Source organism: Drosophila guanche, unplaced genomic scaffold (assembly GCF_900245975.1).
Source record: "Drosophila guanche unplaced genomic scaffold, DGUA_6, whole genome shotgun sequence".
Taxonomy (NCBI): domain Eukaryota; kingdom Metazoa; phylum Arthropoda; class Insecta; order Diptera; family Drosophilidae; genus Drosophila; species Drosophila guanche.
Window position 1 is genome coordinate 3,872,448 of NW_022995751.1, and position 19,623 is coordinate 3,892,070.

Here is a 19,623-nt window from a genome sequence, read left to right on the forward strand (position 1 = left end):
CTCTCATTGCTGTTGCTGTTGCTGTTATTTGTGGCCTCTGCGGTGGTGGCTCCTGCTGCTGCTGCTGAGGCATTGCTTGTGCGTTGCTTTTCCAACTTGGTCAGGAATTTATCGCCCACAACATCGATCTCCTCGTCATCGTCGAGGGTGGAGCGACGCGATTTGAGATGCGTCAGATCTTCATCTCTGGAAGTAGTCGATGTGTTTGTGGCATGTTGCTGCTGCTGCTGCTGTTGCTGCTGTTGCTGCTGTTGCTGCGGCTGTTGTGTGTTATCCTCGGACCGATCCAGCCAGGGATAGGCCTTCCATTTCTTGGCTATCAGGCAGCGCGGCATCTTGGCTAACGGAAGCGGCAAAGGTAAAGTCAAAGGCAAAGGCAGATGCAGATGCAGAGGCAGTTGTGAGGTTTAGTGTAGACTGATGGAGCTGTAGCTGTAGCTGTAGCTGTAGCTGTAGCTGGAGGAGCGCGTAGAGCGGTAGTAAAGTGCTGAAGCGAGTTTCGATTTTCGAACGAGCAAAGACCGTCTGAGGGGTATTCGTTGGTGGCAAAGCGGAAAGGAAACGTTGCTGATTTTATTTCGCAGTAACTGATGACGCATGTGAAAATAGATTTGGCTCGCCGAAAGTCTCTTAGAGATTTACTTGTACAGGTTGTCGGGATTGGGCATACTGCTGTCTGCCGTCTCTGCTCCCGTTACTTGCTCCTTCTTCTCCTTCTTCTCCTTCTTTTTGTTCTTTTTTGGTTTAGGTTCGCATTTTATGGATTGCTTTTCTGTTTGTTGTTTGGTTACTTTAGTTTTGGTTTTGTTTTTTGTTTTTTGTTTTGTTGTGTTTGTTGGTTAGGATTCCTCGAATTTCACAGCCACTTTACACATTTCTGCGCTTGATTCGTTGTCAGACCAGACCTGGCACCCAGACCCGTATCCGTCATTGAGTTGGGAGTTGGAGCCACGTTTTGGGTCAGTCCTCGACTCTGCTGCTGCTGCTGCTGCTGCTGCTGCTGCTGCTGCTGCTGCTCTCTCCCATACACGGACCCGTACCCGGACACAGACACTTTCAAGTACACGGGACACGGACACGGACACGGACACGTTGTTCGCGTTGGCTGCGTGTGGCTTATCGATTTTTACATTTGCGTTTACGTTTACGTTTTGTTTTTACACGAAATGAACTCAAAACATAACGCCTTTCGGATTGCTGCTGCTGCTGCTGCTGCTGCTGCGTGGGTGTTGGTCTCCACTCCTCTCCCCTTTTACCGATTTGGGTTTGATTTGCGAGTGGGGATATATCCTTCGGTTGTGGCTTATTTTTGCTTGTTTTGCTTGTGGCTCGTTGTTCTTGTTGTTTGTTGGGAAACAATTTGAAACCAAAAACTTTGTCGAGTCAAAAATAAATGTTTATACGGAAAGTATAGCTTTAGTTTTAGTTTTAGTTGTAGTTTTAGTTGTAGTTGTTGTTGCAGTTTTAGTTTTAGGGGTTTAGGTTTAGTGGTAAAGGTTAAGTGAGGTTGACGCGAGTTTCAGAATAGTTAAGTTATTATTATTGTTGTTGTTGTTGGTAGTGAAAAAATTGATTTAGGAGAAAATATAATATTATATAAGATAGAGAAGAAATGCGAACGAACCGAATGCTTGAATGCTTATGAGAGGCCAACTGAACGAAACCCCGCTTATAAGGGTTGTTCCGATGGGGCGGCAAGGCCGCGCTGCCTTCAGCCATGGTGCAACCATGCAAGGTGGTTCCGTCCGCTGCCTAAATGTTTCGTTTTCGCACCCCTAGCTTGTCTGCTTGTTGACCGAAAAGGCATTGTTAGGGGCGCCGTTTTGGCTGATGGGACACCTTACATGAGCTGCGTTGCCTGCAGCGCACGGACTCAAATGTTGCTGACTTAATGTTGCCAGCAACAGCCAGAGACACATTGAACGAAGGCACGCGAGAGAGCAGCGCGAGTGCGGAACGGAATGGCAGAGCAGTGGAACACAAAAACACAGCCCCTAAAATACCAACAAGCAAGCAACCCCCAAAAAATGGAACCGTAGCTGTTGCTATTGCTGTTGCTTGTCCTTAAGCCAGTGGCACACGTTGAGAGTTATTCAATTAATATAAAATATGGTGAAATATGCTGAAATTTAATTGAATCTTTAGGGAAAAGGCATTATATTATCTATTAAAACATTTTGTGTTACATTTTTATATAAATTCAGAATTTTGTAGCTTTTTTCTAGACTAGTTTGACAGTGTGGAGCGTCCTGCGGGCGACAAGGCAACAATCAGGAAGTGTTTCACTCTTGCCAAACGTTCCGCATTTCGTTTCCATTTCGTAATTGTTGCGCCTCTCTCTCTCTCTCTGGCGCTGCTGTGTCAGGACATACACTCGTACCTGAATTGGCTCATGGCTTTTTTGGCTCGGGGCCTGCACCCCGCTCCCCCTCTCCCGTTTGTTATTAAGCTTACAGGGTGGATTTTCGCAACAGCCTGCCGCCCTGCCGTCTGCCGTCTGCCGTCGGCCCCGCCGTCGCCGCTCACAGAATGTGGCAGTTGTGCCGAGTTAATTGCTGTTGCATTGCATTTGTTGCTCCGTTCTGATTTTCAACAAATTGCCAGCGACGGCGACGCCTGTGGACGGGGGCAAGCAACAGTGCTGTGTGCTGTGTGCTGGCTCCTTGCTTGCTCCTTGCTTCTAACTCAGTTAGTACAAGATAAACAGCAAACTAACTCCTGTCGTTCCATGTCACTGCAATGTCCTGTCCGGCTGCTGTCCTGCTGCCCTCCTTCATGTTCCTCCATGCACTGGGCATGAATAAGTGGTTTACTTTCTGTATCAAAGGTCGGGCTGTGGACTCCAAATCGGTCTATGATTAATTGCCACTGCACAGAGTCCACTTTGATTGACAGCTAGCTGGGTGTGTGTCATACATCACACTCGGAAAAATGAATGTCTTTCCATTTTTGAGCGAGGTTTCCATGTCCAAATATTTACAGTAAACGGTTTGAAAGAGTGCCGTCGGTACAGCCAATCATCCATTTACATATATTGCTGCATAATCTCTGAGACTCCACACACACACAGGAAACAGACTAATTAATTTAAGTACAGTACAGCTTTCGATTGGCAAAAAGTGCAGAGGGGTGGAGGAGTAGCAGACACGACACAAGCGGGTCTGCATAATTAGACACTTAAATTACAAAGTTCTTAACCTTTTAATTAGCCAGAGAGACAACAGACAATTTGTCTGCCACGACCAACTTTCGCAACGTTCTGCAACAGCAGAGGCTGCTCTGCTCGGTTGAGGTTTCAGGACTTTAAATTCCATATTTTTGTTGTAAGAGAATTCCGCTTTTGGGGTTTCTATGGTATCCCCGGACTGGGGACAGATGCAGTCCTTCTCCTTTCTACGGCTTCCCTGTTTAAACAAATTCGAATATTTGTAATTTTGGAGGAAAGCCAAGAAGTGCACGGCAAGCGATCCAATCCAATCCAATCTATCTATCCATCCATCTCGCGGACATGACAGGCGACTGTGGTAGGGTCAGGGCCATAAGGACCTTGCTCGGGCATTCCTTGGAAATGCATTTCTCTCTGTCTGTCTGTATGTAAATATGAATGCCAATGTAACGTATAGGCCATCTGTGGAATTCGACTGCACTAATTACAACAAGGAATGGGGTTGGGGCTGGGCCTGGGCCTGGGCTAGGGGTTCCTCCCTGGAAGTGGAAGCCTTAGGTGTGCGCTCGGGTAGGTCCTTGTCTCTGTTTTGAGCTAAGAAAAACCACTCGCATGGCACACAGGGCACTCGGCCACCCTCCTTGTGGAATGGTAATCTGCTTTTCCAGCCAACGGCCAACAGTCTTGCAGGCAAATGTGGCACAAGATGCGCTTTGGACAACCCACAACGAAATTGTTGCGCTTCGTTAGTCGCACTCCTCCACCCATTACCAGGAGCGCGATCCTTATATCGCCGCTGGCCACGCGCTGCAGATGTGGAGGCAGTGAGGCGGTTCAAGCTCTGAGCCATAGAGACCGTATTCCATATGGCTGTGGCTGCCAAATTGAAACTTACTCGTAGACACGCGTCAGCGACAGGAAAGCAACGACCAAATTATGCAGCCGGCAGCGGCAGGACTGGGCTGGGCACCGCTTGGGCGGACAGAGGGAGGCGCTCACCTGGAACAAGGACAATATGGTTAATGCAGCGACAGCGCCTTTCCTGTTTCATGTTTTACGAGTAGTTCTGCGTACTATGTCTCTACGTTTGGGTGCTATGAGTCTTTCTTTATGCATTTCTTCTATACCCTTACCAGGGGGGGGTATTTCGACTGAGTTTAATGACATTAAAGGGGAGAGAGTGCTGGCTGGGATGTATGGAGTATGAAAAGCGAAAGGAAACCCATCTTTAACTTTGTATTAATTTCTTGCAAATATTTACTTACCTTTTGCTTTAGTAGAAACTTTCCTGGAGTCCAAAAACTCCTGCCACAAGAGCATTTGGTTTGTCGCTCTGTTAAAGCTTGTCCATAGTTTTTTGAGTTTATTTAGTTTTTGGGTGGAGTACAATGAGCGGCTAAGCAAAGGTGCACCGCAGCCCCGTTTGCGGGGATGCAGTTGAGCGCGTTTGCGAGCGTGCAAAAAGCAGCAGCCGCAGCAGGACTTAGACCAGGAGCAGGAGTGGGAGCAGGAAATGCTCTACAAGTGCTGTGTTGCAGCTGGGCCAGCTGTTGGCTGTTATGGCTTTTCCTTGGTGATTTTGGGTTGCACCACCACCACCACCACCCACACAGCAGCTACACCCCCCCGCCGCCACGACATGCATGCAGTTCGTATTTGGCTTGTCAGCTTGCCAAAGGCTATTTGGCGTTGCCTAGCGCTGGCTCAAAACGCTACGACCAACCCCACACTCTCTCTCTAGCCATCTCTTTCTATGTATAACTCACTCCATCTCGCTCACACATGAAGTGTGACGCTCGCGTGGCACGGAAGTGACGGCGGCAGCTGTAGCCGAACGAACTATAACCAGAAACTGTTGATCCTTTCCTCTGCCTCCAGCCAGCACCCAACAGCACAGAGCCGAAGCGAACCCAAAAGCAATGTGGCATGCGGCATGAGGCATGAGGCAGAGCCCAAGCGAGCCAGGTGTCTGGCATGCTCATTCCGTTTTCCCATTCATTCAATGATGTATTAAAGTGGAAACAGCGCACGGGTGTGTGTACCAGACAGAGTCTGGGTCCGAGTACCAGTACGAGTCTGATTCTGGATTGTAGCTACACTCTCTGGCATAGACCCGAGAGAGAGAGAGCATGCGGAATATCGGCTGGAGTTACATCCATCAAGAAATATGGAATACTCACCTCTAAAACTATTCCAGCAAACGCCACGAAAGTTAAGCCATGAAATATTGAAATGCTATAATTGAATTAAAGCAATCGCTGGCTGCTCCCTGCCCCGACCCTGTCCTGTGTGTGTCCTGTCGTAGTTTATGGCAACATAAACCCATCAGCTTTTGCCCTACAAAAGGAGAGTATTCACGCTTCGATGGCTCACCAATTGACTTCGCTTTCATCTTTATTGTATTCGCGTTGTCTGTCTGTCTGTGGGTCGGTTTTTGGTCCCTGTGTAATTCGTAACTCTCTCTGTCTCTATCTCTCTCCTCCCGAACGCTGTCGAGTTTTTCCCAAATGCTATTTATTCCTGTTTCTGCTGTAATTTCATTGTTACTCCTTTTTGAATGGCTTTGCAACCACCCCATCGTCGTGATCATCATCATCATCATCATCATCATCGGGCAGAGCAACAGCGGCGAGGCACGGCACGGCACGGCACGGCAGCAACAGCAACAGCCACACAACACACTCCCAACCACCCCGTTTTTGGCATTTTTTGGCGTCTGCATAGAAACAGCAGCAAACAGGTAAAGCAATTGGGGAATACCAAAAACGGGGGGAAAAAAAGAACAACGGGCTGTAGGGGGAAATGTGTAGAGTGAAGTTGGGGTTTTGCGTCATCGCCCGAAATTGCACTTTGCTCAGTTTTGATGGGCAAACTTATTAGCATATCCTGCAACAGGATATAGAAGCTCCTGACTGCCGCCGAGTGCTGCCAGCTAGCTGCCACTCACTACTGTTGCTGCTGCTGCTGCTGCTGCTGCTCCTGCCACCACTTGTGCGGCTTCCACAGCCCAAAAACTGGACACACGCGTCCGATGCGAGAGTTGAGTTGAGTTGAGTTGAGTTCAGTTACCATTCCGGTAATTCGAAACTTTGTATTTTTAATTACATTTGTTTGGGCTTTCGCCTGAATCCGGGGTGTTGAGTCGGGGAAATCTCTCGCTGCCCGGCTAGGGATTCTCTCTGCTCGGCGCGGGGATCCTCTGTTGCAGCTGTTGCAGTTGGACAACAAAAGCGAGTTGGAAACCCACAAATCGTTAGACGAGACTCTCGGGTTCAAAGACCTCTGTTGAAGGAGCAGCAGCAGCAGCAGCAGCAGCAGGAGTCGGGGGCACGTAAAAGAGCACGAACCCCGGTCCGAGGTCTGAGGTGCGCTCCAGGTAGAAAAAAAGGACCGCAAATATAATTTCTGTTGGGTTGGGCCTCGCCCATCTCTGATCCTTAGACGGGACAACGTTTGACGATCTACATAAACACAAAAACAACAGCAAGCATCGAGGATGATAATGATGATTGTGATGCGAGGAGATGCAGTCTGCCGCTGGCTCTTGGCTGCTTGCTGCCTGCTTCATTTTTCTCTCTAAAAAACTGCCAAAAGGGCGATACGATCCGACCTCGAAGAGTGTGAGTGAGTGAGAGAGAACCGCTTTTCATTCGCCTTTCAACAATTTTCACGACAGCTGTCCACATTGGCATTATTTCATTTTACTCATTTTCCACATTTTCCTTCCTCATCGATGCAAGCAGCTGATTCCTGATTCCTGATTCCTGACCCTGGCTCTGCTTCTGCTTCTGCTTCGGGTTCTGCTTCGGGTTCTGGTTTTTGCTGCATGCTGACGGCTGCACCCAGTTCTTGAATTTCAATTCGGGATTGATCCAGGACCAGCTCTGAGTTTCGGCCTGGGTTAGTGCCCTCTGGCATTTGTTTTGTTTGCCAGCCATAAACTAATGGCTGTCAGGCAGGGCCAGGCAGCAGAGATGCAGAAATTGAGAAAGGCAGCGAGAAAGTCTGGGAGAAGTATTTTGAATATCGGCGGTTGCATTTCCCGGCTGCTGTTGATTCAATTAATCGCCCAAGCAAAGTCAAAGTTATGGAGGGAGGCAGCAGGGTCGAACGTCAATCAATGGGAGAAGAGCTGCCATTGAAGTTGATTCTTCAATTTGTGGGTATTACGGGGAAGGCGCAATTGTTTTTGTGCAAATTAGGAATGCCAAAAAGTGACAGTTGTTCCATAAATTTACATTGTTGCTGGAAGAGGCAACGTTTGTGAAGTTCCAAATACAATTTGTTGGGTTATCACCAGGCAGTTGGATGAGCTGTTCATTCCTGCAGACTTGGAGTACTCAGCTGAGAGAAGTGCTGTCTTATTTGATTTGATATTTGCACAGTCCTATGGCTGATGGTTTCTCCGATTCAGCAATTGATTTCATTCAATCCGTAGCAAGCCTTTGGATAGATAATTGTGGGAGCAGAGACTAAACTTATAAAGAACCAAACTGACATTTGATGGAGTCTGGCTGTCTGAGTTATCGCTGGGTTATGTTCTGGGTTCGTTTCTACACCTTTAAGGCACATTTCATTTCGAAAGATGCAGCTTTCCAACACACATTAACCGAATGCAAGAAACAGCAAAAAGCTTTCGCACATTTCCCTTGGAGAAAATACACTTTAGAGCAAAGACAAAGAAGAGCCAGGCAAGGATGGATGTTGTTTGTCTGTGGACTCTGCTCTATGTATCTTTGTGCATACATTTGTACATATATTGAGTCACTAATCTTAATTACTTGTTCGAGTCGGTGCTCAGAGCTCAGAGCTCAGAGCCTCAGTTGGCTCGTTGCTTGTGTAGCATGCAACAAGAGCACTTAGCGATGATATCCTGCCAGTGGTCTCATGTATCTATCTCTGGCCACAGACAGACATACACGAGGAGTACTCGCACTCGTATGCACAGACGTGATTGTAGTTTCCGATGGCCTTTAGTGCTGCTGCTGCTGCTGCTGCTCTACCTTCCTTCTCCCCTCATCCCCTGCTGTATCTATTTTCCTTTCTCTTATTGAAATAAATTCCCAATGAACGCGCCCATTCGATGGGCCTTTCATTTTCATGCGTGCCATTTGCAGCAGCTGGCGATGGTCCTTGCAGCTTGTTGCTGATGTTGCCCACTGCCACTGATGCCACTGCTGCTGTTGCTTTTCTTGTTGTTGTGTTTATGGAAACGCTTGCAAATCTATGGCCAGGCAGGAGCAGATGCTTTATAGTATATACATGATTGTGTATCATATTTGTTTTGCGCATTATCCCCCCCCGTCCCATGCCAGTCCCTGTCCAGGCAAGGCTAAGCGACACATGGGGAGCTCATCCACAGCCACGAGTAACGTTTGTAGATGGATACACACACAACACAGCACAACATACACACAGTGGATGTGCACATATTTGCCTTGTAGATGTTTAGGGGGAGGTGCCATGAGGGGTGGTTGAACGAACAACCCAACCCACTCGCAACCCAAGCCTCTTAGAGCCCCTTCTCCATGCGCTGGCATGCCATGTTATCCTCATGTCCTTGTGCTTCAACTCGACAAATATTCAACACGTATTCATTTCCTGCGGACGCTCAGTTGCCAACTGGCAACATTCTGTGTCGAGTGAGTGCTGGGGCCGGGGCCGGGGACAGGGGCAGGAGATGGATGCTGTAGATGGAGAGATGGAGATGCAGCACAAGTGCAGCCAGAGCAACGCCGAGGACATGGATACTTGCACTTGATGCCAGTGCTTCTGCCTCTACGCCATGCCTCTGCCTCTGCCTCTGCCTCTGCTGATGAAGTAGCGACAATGCGGCAATGCGTCGCAAACTCACTTTGAGTGCTACTTGGCAGCAAGACAACGACGACGCCAGACTGCAAGAGATGCTGCAAGACACCGGCGCTGATGGCGTGAATCACGCAAAAAGACCCAACCGATTGGGGAGGAAATGTGTAAAGAATTCCCAGAGCCAGCAGGATAAACTAAGCTTTTCTCACAGGTAGCCATAGCACAAGGACAAAGGAGAACAAATTACTGTATGGAACCCAGAATATGGTTACAGATTGAGAGCAGCTTGGGACATAGATTGACACAGAAGAGTGTGCTGGAAAGTCTTTCCTCGAAGCCAGTTTACTTGCGAATACAATCACAAATTCAGAGGATTCATAAAGAAGAATATAGACTACATATTCCATCATTATTTCACCTCCGATAACACTAGATTCACTCTAGATTCCCTTGGTAACTTTTCCTTCAAGCGTCTCCTCATTGGAGTCGCTTTCCTTTAGATTAATGGATTCTACGGAATTCCCTGGAACCCTCGTGGAACTTAGACCAGGGAAGTATCTCGTGACAAATTTGCATCACGAACCCATCGCCCCATCTCCAAATGAACCGAATATGTTGATCCTTTGACGATTGCACGACACATGCAGTCGTCCACCCAGTACCCAGTACCCAGTACCCAGTTCCATCTATCCACTTCCCAGTCGCGCAGCTCCATGTTCAACCTTCGTCTTTCCCTTTTCCCCCTTGAGGTAGCTCGTCAAGTGACCCTCTCGATGGCTGTGGCTGTGGCAGTGGCTCCCGGGCTCCCGTGGAGGAAGCCGTGAACGCTTAACGCCCGCTCATTCCCACCGAGGGCGAGTCACACGTATCCACGAAATCATTTTTCACCACTTAGTCACGTCGCTTTGACAGCACATATCCCATGGAGGCTGGGATACTGTATATTCTAGGGAATATGCTCCATACACTGGGTAGTCTCAGTCTCAGTCTCAGTCTCAGTCAGCAGCCTCAGAAGCCGCAGCATCCTCTGTTATCTGCGGTTTAGTTGCTTATAATTGGCAGACATGTGAGTTGTCTGTCCCAGCGTCTGTCCTCTGTAGTTGATGGTGTGGCTGAGAGTTGAGAGCTTTTCCCAGCAGCTCCAGAGACCCTCAGAAGGGTTTCTCCCTGCTGAAAAACTCCAGACCGGATGCGAATGCCTGCCGACTGTTAATAGTTAAGCGATGGCAGAGCACAGAGCACAGTGCACTGCGCCGGAGTATCCTTCAGTGGCAGGATATCTGTATATCAGTAATTATACAACGGTAAGTTCCATAGAGCACAGCACGTTCCCACGCAGGACATTGCGTGATGTTGTTATTAGTTTGTGCGCTGCAATTACAATTGTATTTTGTGTCGATCGTTAGTTGGGAAGCGAAACTTTCCCGGAGGGTGGCGGGCTGGCACAGGGGAGGGAGGATGGTGTGGCCTGTGGGCCACAGAGGACATATGGCATCAATCGAGTGGAAACCACTAAGTATAATGCACCAATGTTGCCCAGTTTCCTGTTTGGTTCCCAGCGAGATATTCGGACTTGGAGTTGGACTCGAACTTGGACTTGGACTTGGAGTTGGACTCGCAGTTGCACTCCCAGCACTTACAAATCTTGTTGCTGCCACAGCACAACCAGCTACAACAACAAGTGCTTGTGGTACGTGTTGTTCCTGCCATTTGGTTACCTTGTATGGTTGCACTTCCTCCGCTGCCACCCCTGCCCCCACTGCTAGTCCTGTGGCTGTGGCACGAATCAAAGTATTGAATTTCTATATCCGTTTTTTGTTCGTTTCGTTTTTATTATTTTTTCGTGTATTATTTTTCGTTCGCCTGGCGGCAGAAGGCGTGCGAGGAGCAGCCACTGCCACAGCCACTGCTCCTGCTGCTTACATAAGGACAACGGCAACAAGAGCTCAGCAGGACTAAATGAGTGCACAGGAAGTTTTTACATTGCTCACCTTGAATGGGGTGTGAGGTGCAGCTAGAGAGGGGCTTGGGTGGATGGATGTTGAGGGTTTTTGGTTGGATATCGTTATGGGTATGGGTATGGGAATGAGAATGGAACTGAACTGAACTGCTTGCCGGGGTAATTAGCCTCTCTGTCTGTGTGTTTCTGTGTGTTTGTGCTGTGTGGCGCAACGGAAACTGTCGCAAGTGATCGGCGTGTTGATAAGTTCAGCAGCAACAGCAGCAGGAAGGAACCAAACAGCAGCAGAAACATCAGAAACATGAGCTACAACAGCAAGCAGAATGTAGGGGCTAGGGCCATACTTTGCATACACTTCAAGAGAACCGTGCAGCCATAATTGCTATAGTAGTTAAGAATTTTGCATCGAGCATGAGTTTTGATAGCAGCTGATAGAAATATTCTCTATCTTCTGCACGGACTTGGACCTGCAGCCGTTGCAATCATTTGAACACAATCTTTGTACCCGCAGCCTAAAACTTAAGCCGCCCAAAATCTGTAACACATTTTGGGCATTTCCAAAATTGCCACAGCAAAAGTTTCGAATGCGTTTTCGAGGGGTGTACGGATTCCCAGTCATTTTTTGTGTGTGTGTTTCAGAAACAAAGTGCTATAAAAGTCACGCCCGAGGGCGAAATGAGTTTTGTGTTGTTGCTGTTGGTGGGGGGAGTGCCGTGCCGTGCCCTGCCCTTCGTTTTTTTCCGGTTTTGCTTCAGCATCAGGTAAGGGCTGAGCAGAGCTGGAGAGCTGGAGGGGCAACGTATAACCTTTTGTGCCGCCCATTAGAAACATGCACGCAGTCGAGGCTTACTTAAGCATACAAATTGTGTGTATGGAGCCAAATGCAAATGCGACTGCGAGTCTGGCAATGTGGAAAGTGGAAATGTGGAAATGCGGATACGTGCGGGGATTTCAAGCAGCCCCAGAGCAGAGGCAGAGACAGAGGCACAGGCAGAGGCAGAGGCAGAACTCCTGGCCGCAGGATGGAAAACTTTGCCATGCGTGCCGCCATTTGAGTCGCTAGATTGACACGCTGTGGCGAAGGGGAATGGCATTATTTTCCCTACAGCTAAAGAAAACTGTGCAGATGTGTCCAATTTAGTGGAACACTGGACCAACGCCCCCGGCCAGATGAGGCTTGTCTTGAATCCTTATGATTGCAAGCCATCCCCCAAAAGGGAGGCCAAACCTCGCTGGCAATTTGCTTCTCCTCGAGGAAATTAATACAGTAATTGTGGTAAGTGCTGTTGATTCATAATCTCGTATATTCAATTAAGAAGATTCATTATTTTGTCCCAGAGATTATTTTCCCAACTGCAGGGGGGAATTTAAAGGCAGCTTTAAGGGAGAACTCTTTTGGGGCTGGACAGGGGTCAGCGAGAGGTCACGTGCGTACCATAAATATGTTTGATATCGATTCTACCTGACCAGTCCCAAGAACTATCCATCTTCCATGAGATGTCAGAGGCAGTGCGGCCACAGCGAAGCTTCTCATGCAAAGTTCTCCAGGACTCAGGGGGGGGGAGAGACCTTCTGCCAGCAGAGAAATCTGGTTGAATATTATGCGCTTGCCACACCCACCCAAAACGCCTTCGTCTGCTGGAATGTGTCCTGGCAATAATCAGCAGCTGAAGCGTCTCTGTTGGGTGTCAAAAGTGTCCTGCCATCCCCCATCCTGAGGGGTGGTTTCTATTCCATTTCTATTCCTCTTATTGAAGCCAATTCCCGTTTCTTGCCTTGGTCCTTGGCCCTTGCTTCGATGGTCCCGGCGAAATAAATTAGGCAGCAAAAAATTGACATTCCTGCCGAGGAGGAGGAGGCCAAAGGGAGCGCCGGGACATTGCCACTGATTAGAACAATATGCGTAAATATGTTGGCCAATTCCATGCACACACACACACATACATATATGTACACATTTATACATATATATATATTTATATGGTTATTTATATAACGCATTCCTAGATGGCCGAAGAAGACGGAAAAAAAAGAGATGTGTTCAAAATAAATATGCGTGCGTGTTGCCTCCCCCCCACACCAATACTAGCAAACACACACACACACACAGTTACAGTACACAAATACAGTAGCACAAATGAGTATAGATTTGTTTGTTTGTATGTCGTTAGCATTGTTTTTTTTCTACAGCAGTGCGTGCGTGCATGTGCCCAAGCTTCGCCTCCCCGCCTCTAAATATATCTCTCTGTGTGTGTCCTCTCTCTCGCTCTATGTGTTGCTGTGTGTGTGTGTGTGTATTTTTGCCTTTCGTTGACACTTTCACAATTTATGGCAAATGCTGTCTTTCAGTCCTCCCCCGTGCCGCGGTAAAGGCGCCAGAGAACGTGGCAACCGAACGGCCCACCAACCCCCTGAAAGTTACTTTCGCCACCCACCGAAAAAAAAACGAATTCCCCGAAAAGGACACAAAAAAACAAGTCAATTGGGAAAGTAGTTGGGATAAGACTGAGAAGTACCCAAGGGGAAGAACCTGAGAGTTGGAAAAGTGAAGAATTTTGGAGGGTTTGAAAATTAGAGCTAGAAAAATGAAGCAAAAGTTAAGGTGTGAAAATTGCAAATGAAATAAGTTGAAAGTAAATTTATCTAGGCATATAATGTATCAAATATGGTAAATATTAATGGAATCCATGAGGCAGTTGTCTGGGTAGTGCTACGATCCAGTAATTAAATGAAATTGCAGCTAAAATAACTGAAAATAATTCCCTAAAAAACGCCTTTAAAGGTAATTCCATTCTCCATTTCAGGGTACCACCTACAGGGTATCATGACTGGTTGTCTGGGGGCGTGGCAGGCCGCTGGGCAGGGGATTCTGTTTACCAGTTTCCGCAGTTCCGCAGTCGCACATCTCATACCCCACATCCCACATCCCACATCCCGTAACGATCCGCAGTTGTGTGCCGCGTACACAGGACTCATTTGAAATAAATATTTTTGTGTTTTTACTTGAAGCGACAATAACGCAAAACATGAAACATACAACAGTAACGGGCAAAAGACAAATGTGTTGGTGTTGGAGAGTGGTGTGCGTGTGTGCGTGTGTGGCTATGGCTCTATGCTCTGCCCTGTGGCTGTAGGCAAAACCACGCGCGGCGTTGCGGCGTCAAAGTCGAATTACTCATACGCCACATTGGCCAATGCCAGTGCCACAAAAGCTGGCATTGTTGTTGCCTGCCACCACCGTTGTTGGCGTCTGACACACAATCCGTGCCTACTATGCGCGTTGACGTTAAAAGCTACAGAGCAATTAATCATTAGCTTTTGCAGGATTTATTGCAAATACTTTTATCGGATATATTAAATGAACTCCACTCCACCAGGCCCCACTTCGGCCAACGAGGCCACTCCCCCGCAGGCAGAGTACGAATTATGGCAGCATTAATCCAGTGAAGACTATCTGCTGGCAACATCTTACTACTGCCATTGTTGCTGTGCGACTGCTTTAAGATTTGCGTCATCGTGGAGTGTCAGTCATGTGGGTCACGGGGAAAATGACAGTGACAGTGGCGCGAATGGTAGGAGGAATCGCTTCGAAAAAAGGGAAAGCTGTGTGTGTGAAAAGTGAAGGCACAACTTTTTCGCTGCTGTCATTCCCTGGGTAGACAGACATATGCACACGCGATGCCTGTGCAGGCTTAGCAACAGTTTACATCGCATTCTGTTGTTTGCTTTCGGTGACAAAATGAGTTACAGGTTTCATTCATTGCCGCCTAATGCAGCTTGATAAATTTGCGAGCATTAATTACGCTCACTTGGAGGCCATTCCAGCTCCAGCTCCACCTCCCAGTGATTCCAGTAAAGTGTTCTCTTCTGTTCTACTCAGTGTGCCAGCTGGAGTACTCCTCTGTTGTGTCTGCTCTGAACTCTGAACTCTGCACTCTGTTCAGTTTCATGTGCCATTAACTGCCACAAGCCGCTGCGATTGATCTTGCCCGTAAGTTGGGTTTATTGCTGCTTCTTCTTCACTTTACTCCTTCCCAGACGCTTCCTTCTTGGCCAAAGGAGAGATTCCCGCACATGCAAATTTATAACAATTTTACGTTCTCGCATGCATGGGGTCGTAAATCGTATTCGGAAAAAGGTGCGAACTGCTGCTGCTCCAAGGGGGAGACCCTCTCCAGCCAAGTGGCTGTGCATAAAAAATCGTTTATGGCTTTCCAGCGCTCAAATAGAACAAAGCATAAATCCTAATTTACTTATGTGTAGCTGCAGCAGTTGCCGCTTTCCGCTTGCCGCTTGCCACTTGCCACTTCCTACTTGCTACTTGCTACTTGCCACGTGTGTGTGTGTGTGTGTCGCACAACGGTGAACATATATCAACAACATCTTAAACTCGTGACGCCAAATAAATACAAATGTTGTAAAATGTTTTCTGCGCAAAATGTGCAAGGGATGGATGGCCTGAAACCCAAAGGATATTCCACTCCATTCCGGTCCTACGCTGCTCTCCGCTCTGCTCTGCTCTCTGGGCAGACTCGTAAATCGCTTGGAAAGTGAACACCTACCTAACCGGAGTAAAGCACCTTGTGAGCTTAGTGGGATCGCGATTGAATAGCTCTTTGAATAAATTTCCCACCCTAGCAACTGCTGTGGAGGGGCCTAGACTTCGGCGGGTGGAAATTGTTTATATTTTACTCAACTTTTGCTGTATTAAAATGGGATTTGATGGGCTATGGACTGGGATATGGGTGGGCAGCTTGTTGCTAGCTCATTTTGAATGGATTTTGGTTTAGATTTATTTATTGTTTTACTTTTATTTTGCTAGATTATGGATGAGATTATGCTTATAAACATACAAATTAGTGCCAAAGTTCTGCTGTTTATGTTGCTATTATTTACACATTTTAAACATGAATCTTTAGCTGTAGTTTCCACCATTTTCCTCTGGTGCTTATTAGTTCATAATTGATTTATGACTGCCTCCAATCAAACAGATAGTTGCAGCTTGAATAATGTTCCAGTCACGTCTGGCCTGCATTCAATCAGTAAAACTTTTGCCAACAAAAAAACTGAAAATGCAATCGAAGTCAGATATCAGAAATGAAACCGCAAAAAGCCACGGACCAGAGTTTGTGCCATAAATGTAGCCGGAACTGAACATACCTCTTGATCAAACTAATCAAGTTGAGTAGCCACTGCCACTGAAGTGGTGTTGTTTACTCCAAGAACTTCTCTGCCCAGAAATTGATATAATTGATGGCAAGCCATTACACACAACATTACAAGAGCTCTCTCTCTCTCTCTCTCTCTGTCTGTGTTTGTGCTGTGTCTGTGTCCGAATCCGTTTCGTCTCTGTGTTTGTCTCCATCTGCCAAGAAGCTTGACTTTTGCAATCCGAAATCTAACAGCTTCTCACAGAGCGACGAAGCGGTAGCAAAAAAAGAGAAAACTAAAGCGTCAGCGGCATGTTAAGTAAACTTTATGACCAGTGCGAGAACCTTACAAAAAGCAAGAATATGGATTGCGGATAGTGGAGAGCTGGTTTGGGTGGAGGCAAATAAAAACCCAGGAGCAGCAGCAGCAGCAGCAGCAGCAGCAGGACCCCAAAGCAGAGCCAGAGTGAGGCATCAAAAAGTAGAAGCAACAACGACATCGCCAAATGCAAAAGCAACAACTATAAAAACCTGCAGCGATAGTAAAATGCAAATTGGGCAGCAGGCGGACTGTGGATGGGTACCAGGAGACGCCAGGACTCCTTTGGTCCGTCAACCAGAGGCGCACAGACCAAAAAAAACAACAAACTGAGCGAACAAGCAAAAATGGGAAGAAGAAAGCTCTGGCATTCGCACTCGTAAAATAAAAGTAAAGTGCAACAGCAATTTGTTTGCACAATTGCTGAATGCGGCCATTGCTGTTGTTGTTGTTGCTGTTGTGATGTTGCTGTTGGCACTCGTCGCATTGTTTGCTTTGTTGCCGGTTGTTGTACATTTTTATGACAGCTCAAATTGGCCCCCATCGCCGCGACTGACTCTGCCCGCGAGCAACACTGTCAGCATATGGCAATAAATGCGATGGCCAGGACCGGCAACAGGAATAGACTCTCCCCCTCCACACCATTGTCCGAGCATGTCTGTCCCTCCACTCCTTCCGTTTCGACTGGCTGTCGACGCTTCGCGTCTGATTTGTGATGGGCAGGCAGAAACTCTGTTGATTTGATGCCTTGTTCGGTGGAGCCCAACTCCTGGATTCTGTCTCTCTCTCTCTCTCTCTCTCTCTATTCACAGAACAGACCCTAGAGCTGCCTCCTGCCACTCCTTCTGCATTTCATTTTCTATTTTGTCACTTTGAAATTAAAATATAAATCCCGCGCCGCTTTGACAACTTTTTAAGCTCCATTAGCGTTGACGAAAGAAAAGCCTATGGCCGTGGAAAAAGGGTCAATGTAACCGCGAAGGCAGCCGTCGCGCGGCAGGACATCAGGACATCAGGACATCAGGACAACGGCAACAGCAACAGCAACCCCTTTTTCGGCTGGGGGTTACCTTGCGGTTGTTGCCAGAGCAGCTCCCCATACCCTGCCACGCTCTTCCGGTCTGGTTTTTGGTTTGGGCTCGTTGGTGTTGCACTTCCGTGGCCCGAACAACAACAGAGGCACCACAAAATACGAAATACGAAATACGAAATGGGAGGAGAAAAAAAACCATTTAACTGTTTCGCTGTTTGGCATTCATTGCGAATTTAAAGGGCGGCTTAGTGACAGGAATAATAAGGAAGCCCGCAGCGGAAGCGCTGATGTCAACGCAGCAGCAGAGTCAACAGTGGCAGTGGCAGTGGCAGCAACAACAGAGGCAGAGGCAGTGGCACACAAAAACAAAAAAAAAACTGTAACCGCAAGGGACTTGGCCGAAGGGGGGCAATAATGGGCCACGGGCCATGAAGTCCTTGTCGCTGCTGCTGCTGCTGCTGTTGCTGCTGCTGTGTGTGTCCGTTCGTCCCCGTTTTCGATTCGGTTTTTGGGGCTGTGCAAACAAACCCCAGAACCAGTGCTCAGTCCACAGTCCACAGTCCTCATTCGAACCAAAAAACCAAAGGAAACCAAACGAAACGAAACGAAACGAAACGTAACGAAATAAACCCAAAACCTCAAAACGTTAAAAAGGACAACAAGGAGCAAGTTTCGTTGTCAGTTCTCTGGTCAGCCCCAACTATGCTAAGGGGACATTCCCCAGCAAATAGTTCCTCAGCCCAAGGAATGGAAACAATACAAAATTAAATGCTTACTACTTGAGCGGCGCTTAGTTGAGTCTCATAATTTATAACCAAATCCTCAGACCTCAGACCCATGCAGATTTCCAGGTTGAGGATTCGTTTTTGGATTTGAACCCAGCGCCGTGCCAATTCTGGCAGCCGGGCAGCCGGGCAGCCGGGCAGCCAAGTGGCAGACATCAAAACACACCCCCGACCCGGCCCGGCCTGGACGCGCTTCCTTCTGCCTGTCGGCCGGCGTTCCAACCCCCGAGAGTGGTCCTGTTTCTGGTCCCACTCCCAGTCCCTGCTCCTGCTCCTGCTGCTGCTGCTGCTTCTTGCGGTGCTGTTGCATAATTTTCGGCAATCCACAAGTGTGTGTGGATTTGCCTGGCACGAGTCCGTTGCCAGCCTCTGTCCCAGTCCATGTCCCCCTCTGTGAGTGGCCGTGTGTGTGTGTGGCTTACTCGTTTGTTTTGTGCAGAGAAATGAGAGTGCGAGAGCAGCAGCGCAGGCGCAGATCCATCTCTCTGTCTCTCTTTGCTTTTGGGGTTGTTGAATGTGGGCGCCCGAACTGGGGGCTGGCTGGCTACTTGTTGTGTCTCTATGTGTGTGGTGGGGACAATCATCCATCAAATGGCGCACTACCTATCGATCGCTATCTGATAAATCAAAGCCGTCATATTCACATCAATAAATGCAAGCAAAGATGCATCTTCCTCTCAGCCATAGAGTGTAACAGGCAACCCTTTGTTGGGATCATAGTTACGAGGCAACAAACAACCCCATCCCAGCACCAGCACCACCTCAAGGGTGGTGCGTTGGTGTGTTGAATTTGGTGCTGTTGCTGTTGCTGTTGCTGTTTCTGGCACTGCTGCTGACCCGAAATCACGCACACTCGCTGTAAATTACACACACAGAAACCCAACGCACAGATACACATGCAGTCGTGATGGCAAAGGCAACGGGCAACGGGTAACGGGCAACGGGCAACGGGCAACGGCGAAACAACCGAAACGAAAGCTGCGAATACGAAGCGCACAGTAGAAGGGAGTGGTACGTCAAAAACTGACGCACAGCGGCAGGCCACACTGCGCAAGAGGAAACAAGTCCATAGTTTAATAGTACTCATAATAATAATAATATAAACTGTAAAATACATAAAACAATACGTGCAATCCAAGTCCAAGCCCGAGCAAAACAAAATTACGTGAGAAAGTGCAAAAAATCTATAAGAGAAAAGCGTGGAAAAAAAAAACAAACTGTGCAACGGTGCTGAGAAAAACAAGCCAAGGAAACATACACATAGCAGGGCAACAAATCAGAGCGAGTACGAGAGAGTTTCATTCTATAGCAACTATCTAGATTCCTATAGCGCAAATGTATTCCCTTCTTGAGACCCAAGCATGTTCATGGGGCCTCCCATTATCATTAATTTATGCATGAA

General features: G+C 47.7%; 1 protein-coding gene across 1 annotated transcript in view; it reads right to left on the bottom strand.

The window, feature by feature from the left end:
- Positions 1 to 1,362, bottom strand: part of LOC117587374 (protein snail) — a 5,336-nt gene extending 3,974 nt beyond the window's left edge. The window contains exon 1 of the mRNA XM_034278023.1: positions 1 to 1,362. This exon is cut by the window's left edge and continues 143 nt beyond it. Within this exon, the coding sequence (XP_034133914.1) occupies positions 1 to 335 (335 nt within the window). The 5' untranslated portion in view covers positions 336 to 1,362.
- Positions 1,363 to 19,623: the final 18,261 nt, after the last annotated feature.